At 47.7% G+C, this 21,908-nt stretch overlaps 1 protein-coding gene across 1 annotated transcript in view; it reads left to right on the top strand.

Annotated features, from left to right (window-relative positions):
• LOC141980414 (scavenger receptor cysteine-rich domain-containing protein DMBT1-like) overlaps window positions 1–5,371 on the top strand; it is a 111,958-nt gene extending 106,587 nt beyond the window's left edge. The window contains 2 exon segments of the mRNA XM_074941647.1: window positions 2,041–2,355; window positions 4,757–5,371. Of these exon segments, the coding sequence (XP_074797748.1) occupies window positions 2,041–2,355; window positions 4,757–4,761 (320 nt within the window). The 3' untranslated portion in view covers window positions 4,762–5,371.
• Window positions 5,372–21,908: the final 16,537 nt, after the last annotated feature.

A 21,908-nucleotide genomic window follows, 5' to 3' on the forward strand; every position in this document is an offset into this window, starting at 1 on the left:
AGATTCCACAACCTCCCAGGCAGTCTGTTCAATTGTCCTACTGTTTTTACAGTTAGGAAATTTTTCATGAGATTTAATCTAATTCTGCTATGCTGTAGTTGTCCTGTCCTGTCCTGTCCCACTCTTGTCCTGCCCTCTGTTGCAAGAGAGCAATATTTCTCCATCTCTTTTTGGGCAGCCTTTCAAGTATTTGAAGATCGTTATCATGTACCCCCTAAATCTCCTCTTTTCCAAACTAAACATACCCAGTTCCCTCAGGCTTTGCTCATATGGCTTGTGTTCCATCCCTCTGATCATCTTTGTCACTCGCCTCTGGATCCTTTCCAGTTTCTCTACATCCTTTCTATACGCTGGTGACCAAAACTGTACATACTACTCCAGCTGAGGTTCTGCCAGCACCAAGTAGAGCGTTACTATCATCTCCCATGAGTCGCATACTACGCCTTTATTAATGCAACCTGAAATTGCATTTGCTTGTTTTTGCAATAGCATTGCATTGCTGACTCATGTTGAGGTTGTGACCCACCCCAACTCATAGACTCATAGACTTTAAGGTCAGAAGGGACCATTATGATCGTCTAGTCTGATCTCCTGCACAACGCAGGCCACAGAATCTCACCCACCCACTCCTATAACACACCCCTGACCTATGTCTGAGCTATTGAAGTCCTCAAATCGTGGTTTAAAGATTTCAAGGTGCAGAGAATCCTCCAGCTAGTGACCCGTGCCCCATGCTACAGAGGAAGGCGAAAAACCCCCAGGGCCTCTGCCAATCTGCCCTGGGGGAAAATTCCTTCCCGACCCCAAATATGGCGATCAGCTAAACCCTGAGCATGTGGGCAAGACTCACCAGCCAGATACCAGATACAGGAAAGAATTCTCTGTAGTAACTCAGATCCCACCCCACCTAACATTCCATCACAGGCCATTGGGCATATCTGCCGTGAATAGTCAAAGATCAACTAATTGCCAAAATTAGGCTATCCCATCATATCATCGCCTCCATAAACTTATCGAGCTTAGTCTTGAAGCCAGTTATGTCTTTTGCCCCCACTGCTCCCCTTAGAAGGCTGTTCCAGAACTTCACTCCTCTGATGGTTAGAAACTCCCAGATCCTTCACAGCTGTGCTGGTGCCAATCCAGTTATCCCCCATTCTGTAGTTATGCCTTTGGTTTTTCTTTCCTAACTGTAGCACCTTACATTTGTCTTTGCTGAATCTTATTTTGTTATCTATAGCCCAGTTCTCCAATTTATCTAGATCCTTTTGAATTTTAGCTCAATTCTCCAAATTGTTGGCAACCCCCGCAGTTTTGTGTCATCTGCAAATTTGATCAGTATGCTCTATATTCCTACATCCAGGTCACAGAATTAATGTGTTAAGGAACACTGGGCCCAGAACAGATCCCTGTGAAACCTTACTTGAGACCTCCCTCCAATCTGACATCATTCCATTAAAAAGTTACTCTCTGTTTATGATTGTTTAACCAATTATGTATTCTCTTATTGGTAGTTCCACCAAACTGGCATTTGTCCAGCTTACTTATCAGATTGTCATGTGGGACAAAAACTTGCTAAAGTCCAGGTATATTGTATGCACCATATTCCCCCTTTGCCCAAACAAGTTACCCTGTCAAAGAAGGAAATCAAACTGGTTTGGCATGATTTGTTTTTTAGTAAATCCATACTGGGCTCTAATGATTATCCCTTCATCCTGCAGGTATTCACAAATGGAATGTTTTATACTTTGCTTTAGTGGCTACCCAGGTACGGAGGTCAGGCTGACAGGTCTATAGTTCCCCATATTTCTTTTTCCCCCATTTTTAAACGATGGGCACTATGTTAGCCCTTCTCCAGTCTTCTGGGACCTCTCCTGTCATCTCTGCGTTTGTAAATATTATTACCAGTGGGCTGAGATTTCTTCAGCTAATTCCTTTAGCAGACAGAGGTGAACAACATTGGGCCTCGCTGACTTGAATTCATTCAAATTAGTCAGAAGAACACAGGAATATGATATTAAAAGTTGGATTTATTCCCTACAGGAAGCAAACAGATCAGACTGGTGAATGGGACAGATCAATGCTCTGGGAGAGTGGAGATTCATTACAATCGCACCTGGGGGACAGTCTGTGATGATTCCTGGGACACATCAGATGCCAATGTCGTTTGCAAAGAATTGGGATGTGGACACGCCATCAATGCAACTGGCTCATCTTATTATGGAAAAGGATCAGGGCAGATCTGGCTGGATGATGTGAATTGCTCTGGAAGTGAATCCTATCTTCGGGACTGTTCCTCCGGAGGATGGGGTCAGCATAACTGTGGGCACCATGAAGATGCTGGCGTTCTCTGCTCAGGTCTGTTCTTTGAAAGTTTTACTGAATCTAATTAATAGGGAGATTATATAAAAGGGGGGTGTTAACTAACAGAAAATCCATAAAATGAGTATGACAGTGAAGAGTCTCCTTCCTGGTCACACAATTCTTTTGTTATATATTCCTGTGAAATGGTAACCAGACTTTCCAGCTCTGCCAAACCCGTGTTCAAAAATCATGAATCAGGCCCCCAAAATCAGAAAATGTCTAAAAATAATGTGATTTAAAATCAGAGAATTACAAGGTTAGAAGGGACCACAAGGGTCATCTAGTGGAATCCAGCCTCCTTTTCAAAATGTCCAGCAAAGGGGCTTCCACAACCTCCGTAGACAGCCATCATATTCCATTGTCCTACTGTTTTTACAGTTAAGAAGTTTTTTTCTGAGATTTAATCTAAACGTGCTATGCTATAGTTTGTACGCTCTGCCTCTTGTCCTGCCCTCTGTGGCAAGAGAAAACAATTTTTCTCCATCTTTTTTGTGGCAGCCTTTCAAGTATTTGAAGTCCGCTGTCACGTCCCCCCTTACTCTCCTCTTTTCCAAACTAAGCATATCGAGTTCCTTCAGCCTTTGCTCATACAGCTTGCATTCCATCCCTTTGATCATCTTTGTCCCTCACCTCTGGATCCTTCAAAAGCTGTGCTGAACAGGGAATTAATATAATGTTGGTTACAAAACTAAGAGAGAAGCGGTAGAATGAGAAGATAGCTGTATGTGACACAAGAGAAACACTCTGCTTGTCACATGATGGCTTCTGGAATTTTTTCATTGGAATGATAACTAACCGTTCAACTCCTGAGGGCAGAGTTCAAATCCATTTTTCGGTCAAAAGTGAGTAGTCCGGTGTTTTTCACGTTAGTCTCCATTGAGTATACCACAAATTTCACACACAATTCTGCATAAATGGCAATCTCTGCTCAAGAAAGGTGAATAGCTGGAGCAGCAGAGAGTTGTATCAGGCAGAGTTCTTTTGAAAATTGGCCCCTTATTACTGAGCCTAAATGAGCTCTGTTGAAAAATCTGGTCCAGTGTGTTGATTTAACATTTTGCAAATGTACGAAACAATAAGAATGGTAAGCACAGTCTTCTGTTCTGTCATAATGCCCCTTATGAGCCTTTAATGTGTGCCAGATTCAGTTCCCTCTAGCTGCTCTTTCAGACGTCGCTGGAACAAGCATATCCTTCCCTGAATACTAGGTTCATCTCCCACTGATGTCAGTGTGGTGCAGACTGAGGGTAGTTGATTGGCCATGCTTTTTCAGGGAAATGTATTGAAATTAAAACTTTTGTAAATGATGTCAGGTTTAGGGTGCAAGTGATAAACAGAGAACACATTTTTTTAAAAGATTTATCTCTGTATTTAATTTTACAAAAACTATCTGGGGGACAGAGTCCTTTTAAATTGTTCCCAGCCATCATTGTGCTCCTGTACCTACCTGAACCTGTCCACGCACACTCTTCTGAGTGGGTTTCCTCTTTAGACAGGCCCATTACAGCAATTTAGAGGGGAATTTTCACAGGCCCTCCTTTGGATACTCTATTGAAGATTTAGGCACCCACTTGTGGGAACTCAGGCCTGATCTACACATACACACACATTAGGGTGCTACAATGGCACAGTTATAGTATCCATAGTGTAGACCAGTCCTAAGACAAGAAGTGTTGTTTTCACAGCAGAATGGGAGAGGTGTTTGGTCTTTGCAAACCTACTCTTATCATTGGCATCCAGTTTGTCTAGACTTGACAAGTTGCCCAACCACTGAATTTTCAAAACCTCACTACTCAGTGGTGCTGTATTCTCCTGGCTCTGATGTTCTCCCTCTTTCTAAAGGTCACCGTTTGTGTACAAACTGCCCTTATCTGTTTTGCAAAGTTTTCAAAAACTTGGGCAGGATCTTGTTAGAAGGATAAATGTGCTGCCTCTCTTTCCTCTGGCTCTTTCCCCAGAAATGTCTCTTAATGTACAACCCAGGCATGGTGAGGTTCTTTACCACAGTTCTCCTTGGTGCTGTCCTCCCATTGCACAATCCGCCAGTGGCCCCCACCCAGGAAGCCACCTCCTCCCTCTCTACTCTTAAACCACTGGTCAATGCATGATATTCAGTTCTTTGCTTTTAAGTGCTTGAGTTTTACACGCGATGTGGTGCAGTAAGTTTTGTCACTCAGCAAATCTTGCTAGTGTTTATTGGGATGCACATAAACCTAATGGACCAATACTTGTCCTGGGCCCAGTTAGACGAATAAAGAGGGGATAACGTCTTATCCATACTGTAGGGTGCACAGCCTTGCTATACTAGTGCATCTAAATATAGAACGAGTAAATTGATTAGAATATTTTATATATATTTGTAATATAATATATATATTTAATATACTATTTTCAGGTTAGAGTCTGCATTCACTAAGAAGTGAAAATGGTTCTGGGTTCGTGAAAGACAACCTCTCATGACCCAGACTATGAAGAATCTGAACATAGTAGCACCCTTGGATCATCAATAGAAGAATACTGAGTTTAGATAAAATACAGCATTAGCCAGCAAACTCTTTATAATCAGCTTCTTTCTCTGAGAAAAGCTCAGCTGTGGCACACTGATATAATACTGTTCATAGATACTAAGGTCAGAAGGGACCATTATGATCATCTAGTCCGACCTCCTGCACAACGCAGGCCACAGAATCTCACCCACCCACTCCTGCAATAAACCTCTCACCTATGTCTGAGCTATTGAAGTCCTCAACTCGTGGTCTAAAGACTTCAAGGTGCAGAGAATCCTCCAGCAAGTGACCCGTGCCCCATGCTACAGAGGAAGGCGAAAAACCTCCAGGGCCTCTTCCAATCTGCCCTGGATGAAAATTCCTTCCCGACCCCAAATATGGCGATCAGCTGAACCCTGAGCATGTGGGCAAGACTCACCAGCCAGATACCCAGGAAAGAATTTTCTGTAGTAACTCAGATCCCACCGCATCTAACATACCATCACAGAGAGGCTTCTAAAGTTGCAGGAAATATAAGAGCATCTAGGAAAACGTTGCCAAATTTCCTCTGTATAATTTTCCATTGATCAAACTGTGTAGAATTTTCCTGCTTTTTTTATTCATGTAATTTTTTCAGCTTGAATTTCTGCTTTTTTCTTATTAAAATCTTTTTTAAAGTCTTACCAAAATGTGATGCTTCTGTCCTGAGATGAATTGTGCAGCTTCCCAGGGACAAGAGATTTAACAAAATCACAGAGCAAGTGTCACCTCTGTGAAGAGAGGTGAGGGGGCACCAACCACTTGCAGCAGCACCCTCCACCCCAGCACCCCAACCCTAATCACAGCTTAGTGCAGAGGGGAAGTCCTAGGGTGCAAGGAGGGTGGAGTCCCAGGGTCCAAAGAGGATGGAGTTAAGCTGTTCTCAGTGGTGGCAGATGACAGAACGAGGAGCAATGGTCCACTCAGTTGCAGTGGGGGAGGTCTGGGTTGGATATTAGGAAACACTATTTCACTAGGAGGCTGGTGAAGCACTGGAATGGGTTATCTAGGGAGGGGTGGAATCTCCTTCCTTTGAGGTTTTTAAGGCCCAGCTTGACAAAGCCCTGGCTGGGATGATTTAGTTGGGGATTGGTCCTGCCATGAGCAGGGGGTTGGACTAGATGACTCCTGAAGTCTCTTCCAACCCTGATATTCTATGATTCTAAGACTGGATAAAAAGAAAAGGAGGACTTGTGGCACCTTAGAGACTAACCAATTTATTTGAGCATAAGCTTTCGTGAGCTACAGCTCACTTCATCGGATGCATTCAGTGGAAAATACAGTGGGGAGATTTATATACACACAGAACATGAAAAAATGGGTGTTATCATACACACTGTAGGGAGAGTGATCAATTAAGATGAGCTATTACCAGCAGGAGAGCGGGGGGAGAAAACCTTTTGTAGTGATAATCAAGGTGGGCCATTTCCAGCAGTTAACAGGAACGTCCGAGAAGCAGTGGGGGGTGGGGGAAATAAACATGGGGAAATAGCTCATCTTAAGTGATCACTCTCCTTACAGCGTGTATGATAACACCCATTTTTTCATGTTCTGCGTGTATATAAATCTCCTCACTGTATTTTCCACTGAATGCATCCGATGAAGTGAGCTGTAGCTCACGAAAGCTTATGCTCAAATAAATTGGTTAGTCTCTAAGGTGCCACTAGTCCTCCTTTTCTTTTTGCGAATACAGACTAACACGGCTGCTACTCTGAAACCTAAGACTGGATAGCACGCCAGCCCCCCGCTCACTTGGAAGCAATGGCTTCTGTCTGGGCTGGACCAGCTTCCTGCTCTTGGCATTGCGACCCAACATACAGGGTCACAGTTCCACATAACCCTGCACACCATGTTACATCACCCAGACTAGGAAGCTGGCTCAGTCCCACAGGACAGGAGCCACCTCTTCTAAGTGAGTATGAGACAGGCATGCTACCAGCCCCATGTGAAAATTCATGTTGTACACCTCCCTTTCTCAATTGCATAATGTGTATGAAAAGGCACCCCAACACACACACATACCCATAACGTCCATTGGGGGTGCAGCTACCTCCCTTGCCCCTCCTAGTATCCCTGCTGCTGCACAAACCCCTTAGAAGAGACCTGACTTCTGCCTGAGAGAGTGGAGGTTGACAATTTCTTATGAACCAAGGAGGTTGCTGCAAGAGAGGGGTACAGATGGGTGACAAAGACAGGCTGTGGAGGTGGGGGATTTGATTGTTAGAAGTATTGACATTTGAGTGACTGACAATAGTACTTCTTGGCTCCGAAGATGATGTAGAGGGATATACTGTATCTCAGTCAATGAGTGACCTGATAACGCTAATATAGAATTGATTTTGCAACATAAACAATGTTTTTAACATGGGATTTTTTAATGTCATTTTATTTCTAAGGTAAACTATTTCAGCTTCTACAGGAAGTGGTGCGGGTGAGAGCACATGGTGCTCTTATAGCTGTGTCAGTACTGAGCCCAATGCCCTCTTTCAGAGGAAATGCAAAACAGAGGTCCTGACTAGAGTTGGGTGAATAACTGATTTTTCAGTGCCCTGGCCATTCTGGAAAAAGAAATCATTTCATGTAGGCCCGAAATGTCTGAGCTTTTTTATTAATCTATTTTTGAAAGTTATGAAAATGGAGTAAAATTTGAAACAAAAGTTAGTTTCAAATGGAAAAATCAGAACATTTAATATAGAAAAAAAATTTTTTTTAATTTTTATTTTTTACCAAAACAATTCAGCAAATTCAGCACAAATTTACAAAATGTTTCTTTCAACTCTAATTTGTATTTTTTGGTGAAAAATGTTCTGGCTGAAAAATTTCACCTGACTCTAATTGTAACCATTTGGAATGATTAAAGATACCCTGGTACTTACAAGGAACCTGGGAGACAGTGACCATGAGATGGTTGAGTTCAGGATCCTGACACAGGGAAGAAAGGAGAGCAGCAGAATACAGACCCTGGACTTCAGAAAACCAGACTTTGACTCCCTCAGGGAACTGATTGGCAGGATCCCCGGGGAGAATAACATGAGGGGGAAAAGTGTCCAGGAGAGCTGGCTGTATTTTAAAGAATCTTTATTGAGGTTACAGGGACAAACCATCCCGATGTGTAGAAAGAAGAGTAAATATGGCAGGCGACCAGCTTGGCTTCACAGTGAAATCCTTGCTGATCTTGAACACAAAAAAGAAGCTTACAAGAAGTGGAAGATTGGACAAATGACCAGAGAAGAGTATAAAAATGTTGCTTGGGCATGCAGGAGTGAAATGAGGAAGGCCAAATCACACCTGGAGTTGCAGCTAGCAAGAGATGTTAAGAGTAACAAGAAGGGTTTCTTCAGGTATGTTAGCAACAAGAAGAAAGTCAAGGAAAGTGTGGGCTCCTTACTGAATGAGGGAGGCAATGACTGAGGATGTGGAAAAAGCTAATGTACTCAATGCTTTTTTTGCCTCTGTCTTCACGAACAAGGTCAGCTCCCAGACTACTGCACTGGGCAGCACAGCATGGGGAGGAGGTGACCAGCCCTCTGTGGAGAAAGAAATGGTTCGGGACAATTTAGAAAAGCTGGATGAGCACAAGTCCATGGGGCCGGATGCGCTGCATCCGAGAGTGCTAAAGGAGTTGGCGGATGTGATTGCAGAGCCATTGGCCATTATCTTTGAAAACTCATGGCGACCCGGGAAGTCCCGGACGACTGGAAAAAGGCTAATGTAGTGCCCATCTTTAAAAAAGGGAAGAAGGAGGATCCTGGGAACTACAGGCCAGTCAGCCTCACCTCAGTCCCTGGAAAAATCATGGAGCAGGTCCTCAAGGAATCAATTCTGAAGCACTTAGAGGAGAGGAAAGTGATCAGGAACAGTCAGCATGGATTCACCAAGGGCAAGTCATGCCTGATTAATCTAATTGCCTTCTATGACGAGATGACTGGCTCTGTGGATGAGGGGAAAGCGGTGGACATGTTGTTCCTTGACTTTAGCAAAGCTTTTGACACTGTATCCCACAGTATTCTTGTCAGCAAGTTAAAGAAGTATGGGCTGGATGAATGGACTATACGGTGGATAGAAAGTTGGCTAGATTGTCGGGCTCAACAGGTAGTGATCAATGGCTCCATTTCTAGTTGGCAGCCGGTATCAAGTGGAGTGCCCCAAGGGTCGGTCCTGGGGCCGGTTTTTGTTCAATATCTTCATAAATGATCTGGAGGATGGTGTGGATTGCACCCTCAGCAAGTTTGCAGATGACACTAAACTGGGAGGAGAGGTAGATATGCTGGAGGGTAGGGATAGGATACAGAGGGACCTAGACAAATTGGAGGATTGGGCCAAAAGAAATCTGATGAGGTTCAACAAGGACAAGTGCAGAGTCCTGCACTTAGGAGGGAAGAACCCCATGTACTGCTACAAACTAGGGACTGAATGGCTAGGCAGCAGTTCTGCAGAAAAGGACCTAGGGGTTACAGTGGATGAGAAGCTGGATATGAGTCAACAGTGTGCCCTTGTTGCCAAGAAGGCCAATGGCATTTTGGGATGTATACGTAGGGGCATTGCCAGCAGATTGAGGGACGTGATCGTTCCCCTCTATTCGACATTGGTGAGGCCTCATCTGGAGTACTGTGTCCAGTTTTGGACCCCACACTACAAGAAGGATGTGGAAAAATTGGAAAACATCCAGCGGAGGGCAACAAAAATGATTAGGGGACTGGAACACATGACCTACGAGGAGAGGCTGAGGGAACTGGGATTGTTTAGTCTGCAGAAGAGAAGAAGGAGGGGTGATTTGATAGCTGCTTTCAACTACTTGAAAGGGGGTTCCAAAGAGGATGGATCTAGACTGTTCTCAGTGGTACCTGATGACAGAACGAGGAGTAATGGTCTCAAGTTGCAGTGGGGGAGGTTTAGGTTGGATATTAGGAAAAACTTTTTCACTAGGAGGGTGGTGAAACACTGGAATGCATTACCTAGGGAGGTGGTGGAATCTCCTTCCTTAGATATTTTTAAGGTCAGGCTTGACAAAGCCCTGGCTGGGATGATTTAATTGGGAATTGGTCCTGCTTCGAGCAGGGGGTTGGACTAGATGACCTCCTGAGGTCCCTTCCAACCCTGATATTCTGTGATTCTATGATTCTATGCACTGTGGGTATTTATCCAACATGGCATAGAGGCGTTTGAGGCGGCTTTGGACCTCATGCATCTGCCGGTACCGGCCTCCCCACGCAGGGAGGACGAGCCGCCAGTGACTGCCCGACCCCCGATTCCATCAAGGGGAAAACCAGCCATGATGGCACAGCAAACCCCGGCACTGCCGGTGCAGAGAGGAGGACCTCCCCATTCCCTGGCCTCGCGGCACCTCGGAGACCTCGGAGTCGGAGGTGGAATCCTACCAATCCAATAGATCGAGGAGCAGGAGGTCCACATCCCAACGAAGCCACCAACCTTACCCGACACAGTGGCAACTGCCCTCCCGGTGGCCTTTCTGGACTCCCTGGGCTTACCACCAGAGCCAGGGACAGGTGCATGGCCCGTGTTCCAGGTCCGCGTCGGTCTCCTCGATGTCGGTAGCGCCGGCTGAAAGGGGAGTACCACCTGCTCAACAAGATCTGGCATCGCTTCGTCAGACGCCGGCACCCTCGAGCACGCCTCGGCGATCCGTGTCAACCCCGGTACCAGTCGCGGTGCCGAATCCTCCATCAGCACCGGCCACGCAACCTGAGTACCTTGTGCCGCGGGACCTGGGAATGGGGAGGTCCTCCTCTCTGCACCGGCAGTGAGGGTGGAGGGTAGCGAGGAAGGTCGCCTACCGGTGCTTTCCTCCTCTTCCTCGCCAGATGAAGCGGTTGCAGGGACCGGCCCTGGAGGACAACTGGATACTCCAGCAGCTGCTTAGAAGGGCTGCCCAGAGCCTGGCCATCCAGGCGGAGGAGGTGGAGGTAGATGTGGACCCAGTAGTGGAAATCTTAGCTCCCTCAGGCCCATCCAGGGTCGCTCTGCCATTGATCAAAACAGTCGTGGACACCTCCCGGACTCTCTGGCAGACCCCAGCCTCTCTGGCCCCTATGGCCAGGAGGACAGAAAGGCGATACTTTGTACTGTCCAAGGGACATGAGCACCTGTATGCCCACCCTCCCCTGGTCTCTCTGGTTGTTAATGCAGTCAACCAAAGGGAGAGGCAGGAGTTCCAGGGTTCTACCCCAAAGAACAGAGAGGCCAAGAAGCTGGACCTCTTCAGCAGAAAGGTCTACTCAAAAGTGGGCCTGCAACTACGAATAGCCAACCAACAGGCTTTTGTAAGCTGCTGTGGCCACAACGCATGCTCAGCCCTATCCAAGTTTGCGGAACTCCTTCCTCAGGACTCGCGGACGGAGTTCTCTGCCCTAGTGGAGGAAGGGAAGTTGATCTCTCGAGCCTCTTTCCAGGCTGCTCTGGACGCGGCTGATGCGGCCTCCTGCTCGCTGGCCACTGGCGTGGTGATGTGGAAAGGGTCCTGGCTACAGGTTTCCAGCCTCCCCTACGAGGTCCAACAAACCATCCAGGACCTCCCCTTTGAAGGTCCCACCCTGTTCCCGGAGAAAACGGACAAACGGCTCCATAGTTTAAAGGACTCCAGGGCTACCCTGTGCTCGCTGGGCCTGCACACGCCGGCCACACGGTGCAGGCACTTTAGGCCGCAAATTGCCCTACGACCTTACCAGCCTCAAAACCGTCCCGAGGCTCCACACAGGCGGAGTAGAAGTGAAGGAGAAGACAACATCCGCCCGCTGCACAGTCCTCCGGCCAACCGAAACCTCCGTCGGGGCCTAGACCCCAGTTTTGATGGTGCAGTCGAGGACGACCTACCAATCAGGACACTGGATCCTCACAGCCTTACCTTCTTGTCCCATCTATCCCCCTTCTACCGTGCCTGGTCCCAAATTACCTCAGACCATTGGGTGCTCCGCACAGTAGAATGGGGATATTCCATCCAATTCTATTCCCTTCCGCCCCACCAGCCCCCCTCCCTGTCCCTCTTCAGGGACCCCTCTCACGAGCAGCTTCTAACTCAGGAAGTGCAGTCCCTCCTCTCGGTTGGGGCAATGGAGGAAGTTCCTCAGGAGCTCAGGGGCAAGGGGTTCTACTCTCGGTATTTCCTAATACCGAAGGCAAAAGGAGGCCTCAGACCCATTCTGGACCCGGCGTCTGAACAAGTTTGTAAAGAAACTCAAGTTCCGCATGGTTTCTCTGTTCTCTGTTATTCCCTCCATGGATCCAGGAGACTGGTACGCCGCCCTCGACTTGAAGGACGCATATTTCCATATTGCAATAATACCTCAACATAGACTCTACCTCCGTTTTGTGGTGGGCAGTACCCATTTCCAGTTTGCAGTCCTGCTGTTTGGGCTGTCGATGGCCCTGAGGGTCTTCACGAAGTGCATGGCAGTCGTGGCCGACTTCCTGCGCAAACACCATATCCAGGTGTTTCCCTACCTCGACGACTGGCTCATCAAGGGCTGCTCCAGAGTTCAGGCAGAGGTGCAGGTGGTCTTCATCAGGCAGACCTTCCTAGAGCTTGGCCTCCTGCTGAACGAGGCCAAGTCTACCCTATCGCCCATTCAGAGGATAGCATTCATAGGGGCAGTCCGGGACTCGACTCAAGCCAGGGCGTATCTCCCGGAGTCCAGGTTCCGGTCATTGTCCAACATCATCCTAGGTCTCAGGCGCTTTCCGACCACTACAGTGAGGAGCTGCCTGAGGTTGCTGGGACATATGGCCGCATGCACCTACGTGGCGCGTCATGCCAGACTCAGGCTCCACCCTCTCCAGTCCTGGCTGGCGTTAGTGTACCGGCTATCCTGGGACGCTCTGGACTCTGTGGTGATGCTGCCCCATGCGGTGCTGGACTCCCTCAGGTGGTGGCTCGACCCAAGAGAGGTTTGTGCGCGAGTGCCCTTCACCAGCCCCCAGCCCTCCTTTTCACTGGCGACAGATGAGTTGGATCTGGGTTGGGAGGCACATCTGGGGGGTCTCAGGACCCACGGCCTTTGGTCACTGGAGGACCTCACCTTACATATCAATGTCAGGGAGCTGAGGGCAGTGCGCCTTGCCTGTGTCAAAGTCAGATTCAGGACTCACATAATTTGTCAGACCACTCTGTTTATTAGCAAAGCGCTTTGCCAATGCACCCAGATATGTGAGCCCCTCTCTGAGGCTCATGCTAACTTATTTATACAATTAAGCCAAAGCCAATTTAACATAAGAGACAAAAGGAAGCAGAAACTGACAAATATACATACATATCTTGTTTGCATACTAATGTTTACCAATCTCCTAGCTCAGTAGGAGCTCTAAGTTAATTAGAAAAGGAGTACTTGTGGCACCTTAGAGACTAACCAGTTTATTTGAGCATGAGCTTTCGTGAGCTACAGCTCACTTCATCGGATGCATAACATATCGTGGAAACTGCAGAAGACATTATATACACACAGAGACCATGAAACAAAACTTCCTCCCACCCCACTCTCCTGCTGGTAACAGCTTATCTAAAGTGATCATCAAGGAGGGCCATTTCCAGCACAAATCCAGGTTTTCTCACCCTTCCCCTTCCCCCCCCCCCCCCACAGACACACATACAAACTCACTCTCCTGCTGGTAATAGCCCATCCCTCTTTGAAACCTCTCTTTATAATGCGCATGATAATCAAGGTGGGTCATTTCCAGCACTAATCCAGGTTTTCTCACCCCCCCCACACACCCCCCTCCAAAAACCACACACACAAACTCACTCTCCTGCTGGCAATAGCTCATCTTACAATGTGCACAGCAATAATCCAAGTTTAACCAGAACGTCTTGGGGGGGGTTTGTAGGAAAAAAACAAGGGGAGATAGGCTACCTTGCATAATAACTTAGCCACTCCCAGTCTCTATTCAATCCCAAATTAATAGTATCCAATTTGCAAATGAATTCCAATTCAGCAGTTTCTGTAAGGTATTGCAGACTGTTCCTCTACGTCTTCTTCTGGAGTCAAAATTAACTCTGCGTCGTCCTGAGGTGATGATTGGTTCTCTGGGGATGGTTCCTTCTTACACTGTGAAGCATGTATCCACGCTGCGATGCCAGATATTTTAGCAGCCGTCTGTGTAGTAAGCAGTACCTGATGAGGACCCTTCCACCAGGGCTCCAAGGCATGCTTTCGATGATGGCGCCGTACATAGACCCAATCACCTGGCTCGAGGTTGTGGCAAGCGTCGGAGGTGGGTTCCGTGGGCCAGGCGGCTCGAACCTGTGAATGGAAGTGACTTACAGCTTGCATTAGTCCCTTGCAATACTGAAGGAGCGCACTGTGAGTCAAGTTCAAATCTGGAACGGGAGTAATGGTCATCATAGCTCGCATAGGGTGTCCCATAACAATTTCAAAGGGACTTAATTTATGCCTTTGGGATGGAGTGGATCTCATGTCCATAGGGGCTAATGGTAAGGCTACTGGCCAGCTTAATCCTGTAGAGTCACAAATTTTAGCAAGCTTATTCTTAAGTACACCATTTCGTCTTTCAACTGCACCTGCACTTTGTGGGTGGTAGGGACAGTGCAACAGGTGTTTAATATGCAATATATGGTCCAGGTGTTGAACAAGTTGTCCAGTAAAATGTCTACCCCGATCACTGGACAGAGTAGCAGGAATTCCCTTGGCAGGCATAATATGATTTAACAAACATCTGGCAACAAACAGTGAGTCAGCCTTGCGACAAGGAAAGGCTTCAATCCAACCAGAGAATAAACATACCATAACCAATATAAATTCATATTGTTGATACTTAGGCATTTGTGCAAGAACGGTGCCTGAGGCAGGCCCCGGAACCCCTGGGCCACTTTTACAGGTTTACCAATATTATGGCTTTGGCAAATGGTACAGGCTGCACAGTGGTGGGCTGCAAAAGAGCTAAAATGGGGGGGGCCCACCATCCTGTCTTTGTTACAGCAGAGACTATCCCCTCCTTTCCGACATGCAAAACCCCGTGTAGCAGGACGGCCAGAGACGGGTAGAGTGAAAAGGGGGCTACAAAGGCGCCAGTAGGCGAGCGCCAAAGAGAATCGGGATGTAGAGAGCAACCTTGGGTAACCCAGGATTCTTTCTCGGTTTCTGGGGCAGAGTCTTGGAGCAGGGTGAGGTCAGTGAGGGACCAGGAGGGTAAGAGGAGAGCGGAGAACAAGGGACTCAGACATTTCGACGAGGCGCGCTGCAGCAGCCACAGCACGCAGGCAGGGGGGTAAGCCTTGGGCAACAGGGTCTAAAGTGGCAGAGAAATAAGCCACTGGGCGGTTCTTTTCTCCGTGCAGCTGAGTGAGAACTCCAAGTGCACACCCAGATGGTTCGTGGCAGAAAAGGGTAAAAGGCTTAGAATAGTCAGGCAGCCCTAAGGCAGGGGCAGAAGCCAAACCCTGTTTGAGGGAAACAAAGGCAGAATTGGCCTCAGGGGGCCACGGCATGGGGTCACGCACAGAGAATCGAGTGAGTTCCTGGAGAGGTTTTGCAAGGGAGGCATATTGGGGAATCCATTGTCTGCAAAATCCAGCCATGCCTAAAAACTTCCGGACCTGGCGTGGGGAGCGGGGTCGGGGAAAGCTAAGGATAGCTTGGACGAGAAAGTGCACGGGAACCCTGGGAGAGGAGAAATCCAAGGTATGTGACAGAAGCTTGACAGAGTTGTACTTTAGAGCGAGAAGCTTTGTGACCCTTATTTGCTAGGGCAGTAAGGAGCACTAAAGAGTCAGTTTCAGAGGCAGACAATGAAGGGGAACAGAGGAGTAGATCATCTACATATTGGACTAGTGTGGACCTGGACGGGAAAACAAGGTCAGCAAGGTCTCGGGCTAATGCCTGGGAAAAATATGACGGGCTTTCAGTATACCCCTGGGGCAGTGTGGTCCATGTGTACTGTTGCCCCTTGTAAGAAAAGGCAAACAGGAACTGGGAGTCAGGGTGAACCAGGACAGAAAAGAAAGCAGAGCACAAATCAACAACAGTAAAATGAGTTGCATCTGGTGGGATAGAAGCCAGAATCTTTGAGAGAGGCAAGTTTTGATTCTGTCCACCTATGATTTGCCTCTTCCTGCCACTGAATAAAACAATCAACCTCTCCTTTTGCGAATTTAGTTTTAGGTTGGCCGAGTTTGTCTTTTAAGACGTCTACTCGGTCTTTGTCCCAAGATCCTAACAGTGGCCACTGAATTTTGGGATTCTCCTGAGTTAGCCTTTTGCATTCCCATACACATCTCCCCCCCGCCCCCCAAGGTCAGCCTTTTGAAGCCATCCCCCACCCATGTCATGAGGTTTTCTGTTCATTAAAACACAACAATGCTAGCAACAAGACAAACACCACAGACAAACAACCACAAAACACATATCCATGGTATTCTGAGTTTTTCTTCCGCTGGTGCCAGCTTGCTTGTAGAGTCTAAAAACAAAAGAAACAATTTCTACTCCCCTGGTGGGGACAGATTATTGCTTCATAATAATACCACTTTCTTTTACAAATTTCCTTGCTAATTGCCGGAAAAACAGAAGAATTACCTCCAGGCTGTACTTATTTTGTTCTATAGTCAGGCTGTTCTATAGTCAGGCTAGTGAATTACCCCACTCACTGATCATTTATGAAATTCATGAGGTGGTGTACCTCAGTTTCCCCTCTTGTGCAACAGACCATGTTTGCAATAGTTTCTCTGCTGTACCAAGCTATAGGTTTATTCTCAGGTAATAGCGGAGACACAGCTTCAGATTTTAGCACTATACACACACACAAAATTCTCTTTTGCCTAACATCCCTTGCGCTATGAATACTCTTTTACACAACTGTACCCCGATTACACTTCCATCTTGTACAACTAGACACAACCAGGAGCAGCCAAGTTAAGTTCCAATAGAAACCCCTTCCATCCTTTAGTGATTTTGATTACATTACCCAATAGTCAAACAATTTTGATCCGATTCTCTCTCTGCCTGCTGCCTGCAGCAGTCCCTTATAGACCATTTCTGTGGGAAAAGGGCCCATTTTCCCTCAGAATAGCTGTAAAGGCTTCTGGGGACAGAAGCTCAGTGCTGGTAGTAGCCACTTGACCTGACCCCCTTAGCCTAGACCATTTTTCCAGAAATTTACAGGAGTCCGGACTCTTCCTAAAATACATAAACTGAGCCGGCGTTCCTTTAGGGAACTGTCCCGACTTATTTCAGAGTAACAGCCGTGTTAGTCTGTATTCGTAAAAAGAAAAAAGAAAAGGAGTACTTGTGGCACCTTAGAGACTAACCAGTTTATTTGAGCATGAGCTTTCGTGAGCTACAGCTCACTTCATCGGATGCACTTCATCGGATGCATCGGATGCACCGACTTAGACGTCTGGTTACCCATACAGGAGGACTTCACACACCAATCACACAAGAAGGAAAGTCGGGTTCGTCAGAGCGATGCCCGGTGCAACACACAAAAGGAGCCCACAGGCTACTGCCTCAATCGCCCTTGCTTTCACACCAAGGGTTTTACCCAAGGCGTGGTGCAGCTGCGATTGTGCAGATTTCACTCACTCAAACCATGGGGACAGGAACCCTTTGGTCAGCCGATCCCTGGACAGAGACGGCGCCCAGACTGAAACACACCACAGGGAGGACGGATAGACACAGAGACAAGACAGTCCTCAGTCCGGATAAAACACAGAAATAATTACCTGACCAGATTCCTGATGTCAGATCCCGGGATCCCTACCAGAACAGAGTGGGAACCAACAGGTTCGATGGTGTAGACTTCACTGTGGTCATGCACCCTTCCATTCTGGCGGAGGACCGCTCGGGCCAAATGCCCAGGTGCCGGCTTGCCACGGCCGTCCTAAGAACAGTCAGGAGTCACACAGCCCCAGTGAAGATGGTTGCCATCTTGGTGGAACCTCCAAATTGTCAAAGTCAGATTCAGGACTCACAAAATTTGTCAGACCACTCTGTTTATTAGCAAAGCGCTTTGCTAATGCACCCAGATGTGAGCCCCTCTCTGAGGCTCAAGATAACTTATTTATACAGCTAAGCCAAAGCCAATTTAACATAAGAGACAAAAGAAAGCAGAAACTGACAAATATACATACATATCTTATTTGCATACTAACGTTTACCAATCTCCTAGCTCAGTAGGAGCTCTAAGTTAATTAGTTTGAGGACCCGTTGTCTCACACTCCTTAATGTTTCTCTTCCTGACAACTGTATTTCAACAAACCCTTCAAGTAGCATTGCTTTAATGAATTATAATTTCAATATAATTCATTCTACTTTCACACCTGCCAGGCTTTCAAATCCCACTTGGCGGCAGGTGTGTCGCGGTTCTCACAGACAATACCTCGGCGATGTTCTATATCAACAAACAGGAGGGTGCATGCTCCTCTCCCCTGTGCTGGGAAGCCCTCGCACTGTGGGACTTCTGTGTGAAACACGCAATTCACCTGATGGCGTCTTACCTCCCAGGAGTGCAGAATGGTCTGGCAGACAGTCTCAGTCGGTCATTCCATGGCCATGAGTGGTCTCTCCGGCGAGATGTAGCGGTCTCAATCTTCCATCTCTGGGGCTCTCCCCAGATAGACCTGTTCGCCATGCAGGACAACAAGAAGTGTCGAAGGTTCTGCTCCCTCTTGGGGCACAGTCTCGGGTCAATCGCGGATGCTTTCCTCCTCTCTTGGGGGGGCTGCCTGCTTTACGCCTTCCCAGCAACTCCAATGGTCCACAGGGTGCTCCTCAAGATTCGCAGAGACTGTGCACAGGTCATCCTGATAGCGCCAGAGTGGCCGCGCCAGCACAAGTTCACGTCGCTTCTGCAGGTGTCCGTAGCGGCGCCCCTTGCGTTTCCCCTGCTCCTGGACTTGATCACGCAGGATCACGGACGCCTCCGGCACCCAAACCTGGAGTCGCTCCACCTCAGAACCTGGATGCTCCATGGCTAAACCCCGCTGAAATGGCCTGTTCCCACCAAGTTAGGCAAGTCCTTCTCGGTAGCAGGAAGCCTTCCACCAGGGCCACGTACATGGCCAAATGGAAACGTTTTTCCACCTGGGCAGAGCAGCAAGGGCAGGCACCATTGCTCACCCCTGTTCCATTTATATTGGACTACCTACTTCACCTGGAGCAGCAGGGCCTCTCACTTTCCTCGGTTCGGCCCCATCTGGACGCCATCTCTGCCTTCCACCCAGGAGCTGACAGCTTCTCTGTCTTCACAAACCCCCTGGTCAGTCGCTTCCTTAGGGGCCTGGATAGACTCGTCAGCCTGTCTCTGCCTGGGATCTTAATTTGGTCCTCTCTGCCTTCAGGGTCCTCCCATTTGAGCCCTTGGCTAAGTGCTCTTTGCTGTACCTGTCATATAAGGTTGCATTCCTCGTGGCCATTACCTCGGCCAGAAATGTTTCGGAGCTCAGGGCCCTCATGTCAGAGCCTCCCTACACTGTTTTTCACAAGGACAAGGTCCAACTCAGACCACATCTGGCTTTCTTTCCTAAGGTGGTCTCCCAATTCCACATGGGCCAGGACATTTTTCTCCCTGTGTTTTATCCCAAGCCACACTCTTCCAGCAGGGAGCGGCTACACTCTCTGGATGTTTGAAGGGCCCTGGCCTTCTATATCGAAAGAACCAAACCGTTCAGAAAGTCTGTTCAACTTTTTGTGGCTCAGGCTGACGGGATGATGGGTCTCCCTGTCTCGTCGCAATGTATCTCTTCGTGGATCACATCCTGCATCCGTGAATGCTACGATAGGGCAAAGGTACCTGCCCCTCTGATTACAGCCCACTCCACCAGGGCCCAGGCTTCTTCAGCAGCGTTCCTGGCTCAGGTTCCCACTCAGGAAATCTGCAGGGCAGCCACATGGTCCTCAATTCATAGGTTCACGCCACACTACGCCATTACCCACCAGGCCAGAGATGATGCGGCCTTCAGTCGTGCGGTGCTTCAATCGGTAGTGGACTCCGACCCCACTGCCTGATGCATCCGACGAAGTGGGTATTCACCCACGAAAGCTCATGCTCCAATACGTCTGTTAGTCTATAAGGTGCCACAGGACTCTTTGCCGCTTTTACAGATCCAGACTAACATGGCTACCCCTCTGAAGCTTGAAACAGAAAAGTCATTTAGCACTTCTGCCTTTTCTACATTTTCTGTTATTGTCTTTCCATCCTCACTGAGTAATGGGCCTACCCTGTTCTTGCTTTTAATGTATTTGTAGAAGGATTTTTGTTACCCTTTTTATTTCTAGCTAATTTAATCTCATTTTGTGCCTCGACCTTTCTAATTTTGTCCCTCCATGCTTGTGTTATTTGTTTATAGTTATCCTTTGTAATTTGACCTAGTTTTCACTTTTGTAGGAATCCTGAGTTTCAGATCACTGAAGATCTGGTTAAGCCAAGGTGGTCTCTTGCCATCTCTTTTCTATGTACTGGGATAGTTTACACCTGTGTCCTTGATAAAGTCTCCTTGAATAATTTCCAACTCTCTCGAACTGTTTTTCTCCTTAGACTTGCTTCCCATGATGGGATCTTATCTACCAATTCCCTGAGTTTGCTAAAGTCTGTCATCTCAAAATCCATTATCTTTAAAGTGCTGTTTTCCTCCTACAATTCCTTAGAATCATGAACTCTACCATTTCATGATCACTTTCATCCAAGCTGCCTTCCACTTTTAACTTCTCAACCAGTTCCTCCCTGTTTGTCAAAATCAAATCTAGAACAGTCTCTCCCCTAATAGCTTTCTCCACATTCTGAAAGAAAAATTGTCTCCAACACATTCCAAGAACTTGTTGGATAATCTGTGCCCTGTTGTCTTTGTTATTTTCCCAGCAGAGGTCTTCTTCAGTAGTGTAGAGTGGCTGTAGACACATGTTCTCTAGCCTTGCTCAGAGAAAGTCTAGATGATACAGTGGTTAAAACACCAGAACCTCATCTCCTCACCTTTGCTATCACTGGTGGAATTGCATTGCTTGATAGGTATGGTCCCAATTTTGCTCGTGTAGACAAGGCGATAGGAATGTATACGGTGGTTTGGGGCTGAATTATTATCCCCCTAGGGCTGTGCTGTGTATGGCTGAGTGTGACCCTGAAGGTGTCTGACCTGCTTTTAATGTTACACTTCTTTTGACTTACCTGAAAGTTGGTTTTGGTGCTTGTGAAATGTGGGTCTGATCCAAAGCCTGTTGAAGCCAATGGGAGTCTTTCCACTGACTTCAGATCATCACCACTCTGTCGCCTCAATGACCACAAGTTCAAATCCCTGCTTTCCCTGCCATTAGCTTTAGGAACAGACCAAGACTAAAACTATGGGAAATATTTACATAAATGATGGACCGTCTCGGAGGCCATCTAATGCCTGGTATGAAAAGAGAGAGAGAGAGAGAGAAACAGTTTGTGTATGAAACACCAGACTCTGTGTGTGTGTGTGTGTGGGAGAGAGAGAGAGACAATGTGCATGTGTGCTGGCTGCTGGGGAAGTCTGAGAGAATATCAGACTGTCTCTTTAAGGCACTCACACCAGAAGGCTCAGACTGCAGCAGCTGAGCTCTCCTGCTCCTGATCCCTGTCCCCCCTTCCCCCGGCCTGCACTGCAGAGATGGGTCACATGGGTGGGGGGAGGGGGAAACCCTGACATCAGCGCCACCCCCCTCCTCCCCGCTCTGCACAGCCAGGAGGAGGGTCCCGGGAGCAGCTGGCCAGGGGCTCCAAGGCAAAGGGCAGGAGCAACGCTACTGCAGAGCAGCGGGTGGAGGGGCACCTGAACACATGCCGCCATGCGCGGCTCTGCTAATTAAGTGCGCGGCATTTGATTCGCTCCTATGTGGCTGCACAACCACGGAGCTCAGAGGGCACACAGGGTGAGGGTGAAGTCTATGGTGTGCTTGAAGGACCCCTCTGGGCATAGACCGAAGAGGGCAGAGTTCAGGTTGTTTGGCAGGGGTATCTGTGGAACTCCTTGCCAGAGGATGTTGTGAAGGCCAAGACTATAACAGGGTTGAAAAAAAAACTTGATAAATTCATGGAGGATAGGTC

Source organism: Natator depressus, unplaced genomic scaffold (assembly GCF_965152275.1).
Source record: "Natator depressus isolate rNatDep1 unplaced genomic scaffold, rNatDep2.hap1 scaffold_35, whole genome shotgun sequence".
Lineage (NCBI taxonomy): Eukaryota > Metazoa > Chordata > Testudines > Cheloniidae > Natator > Natator depressus.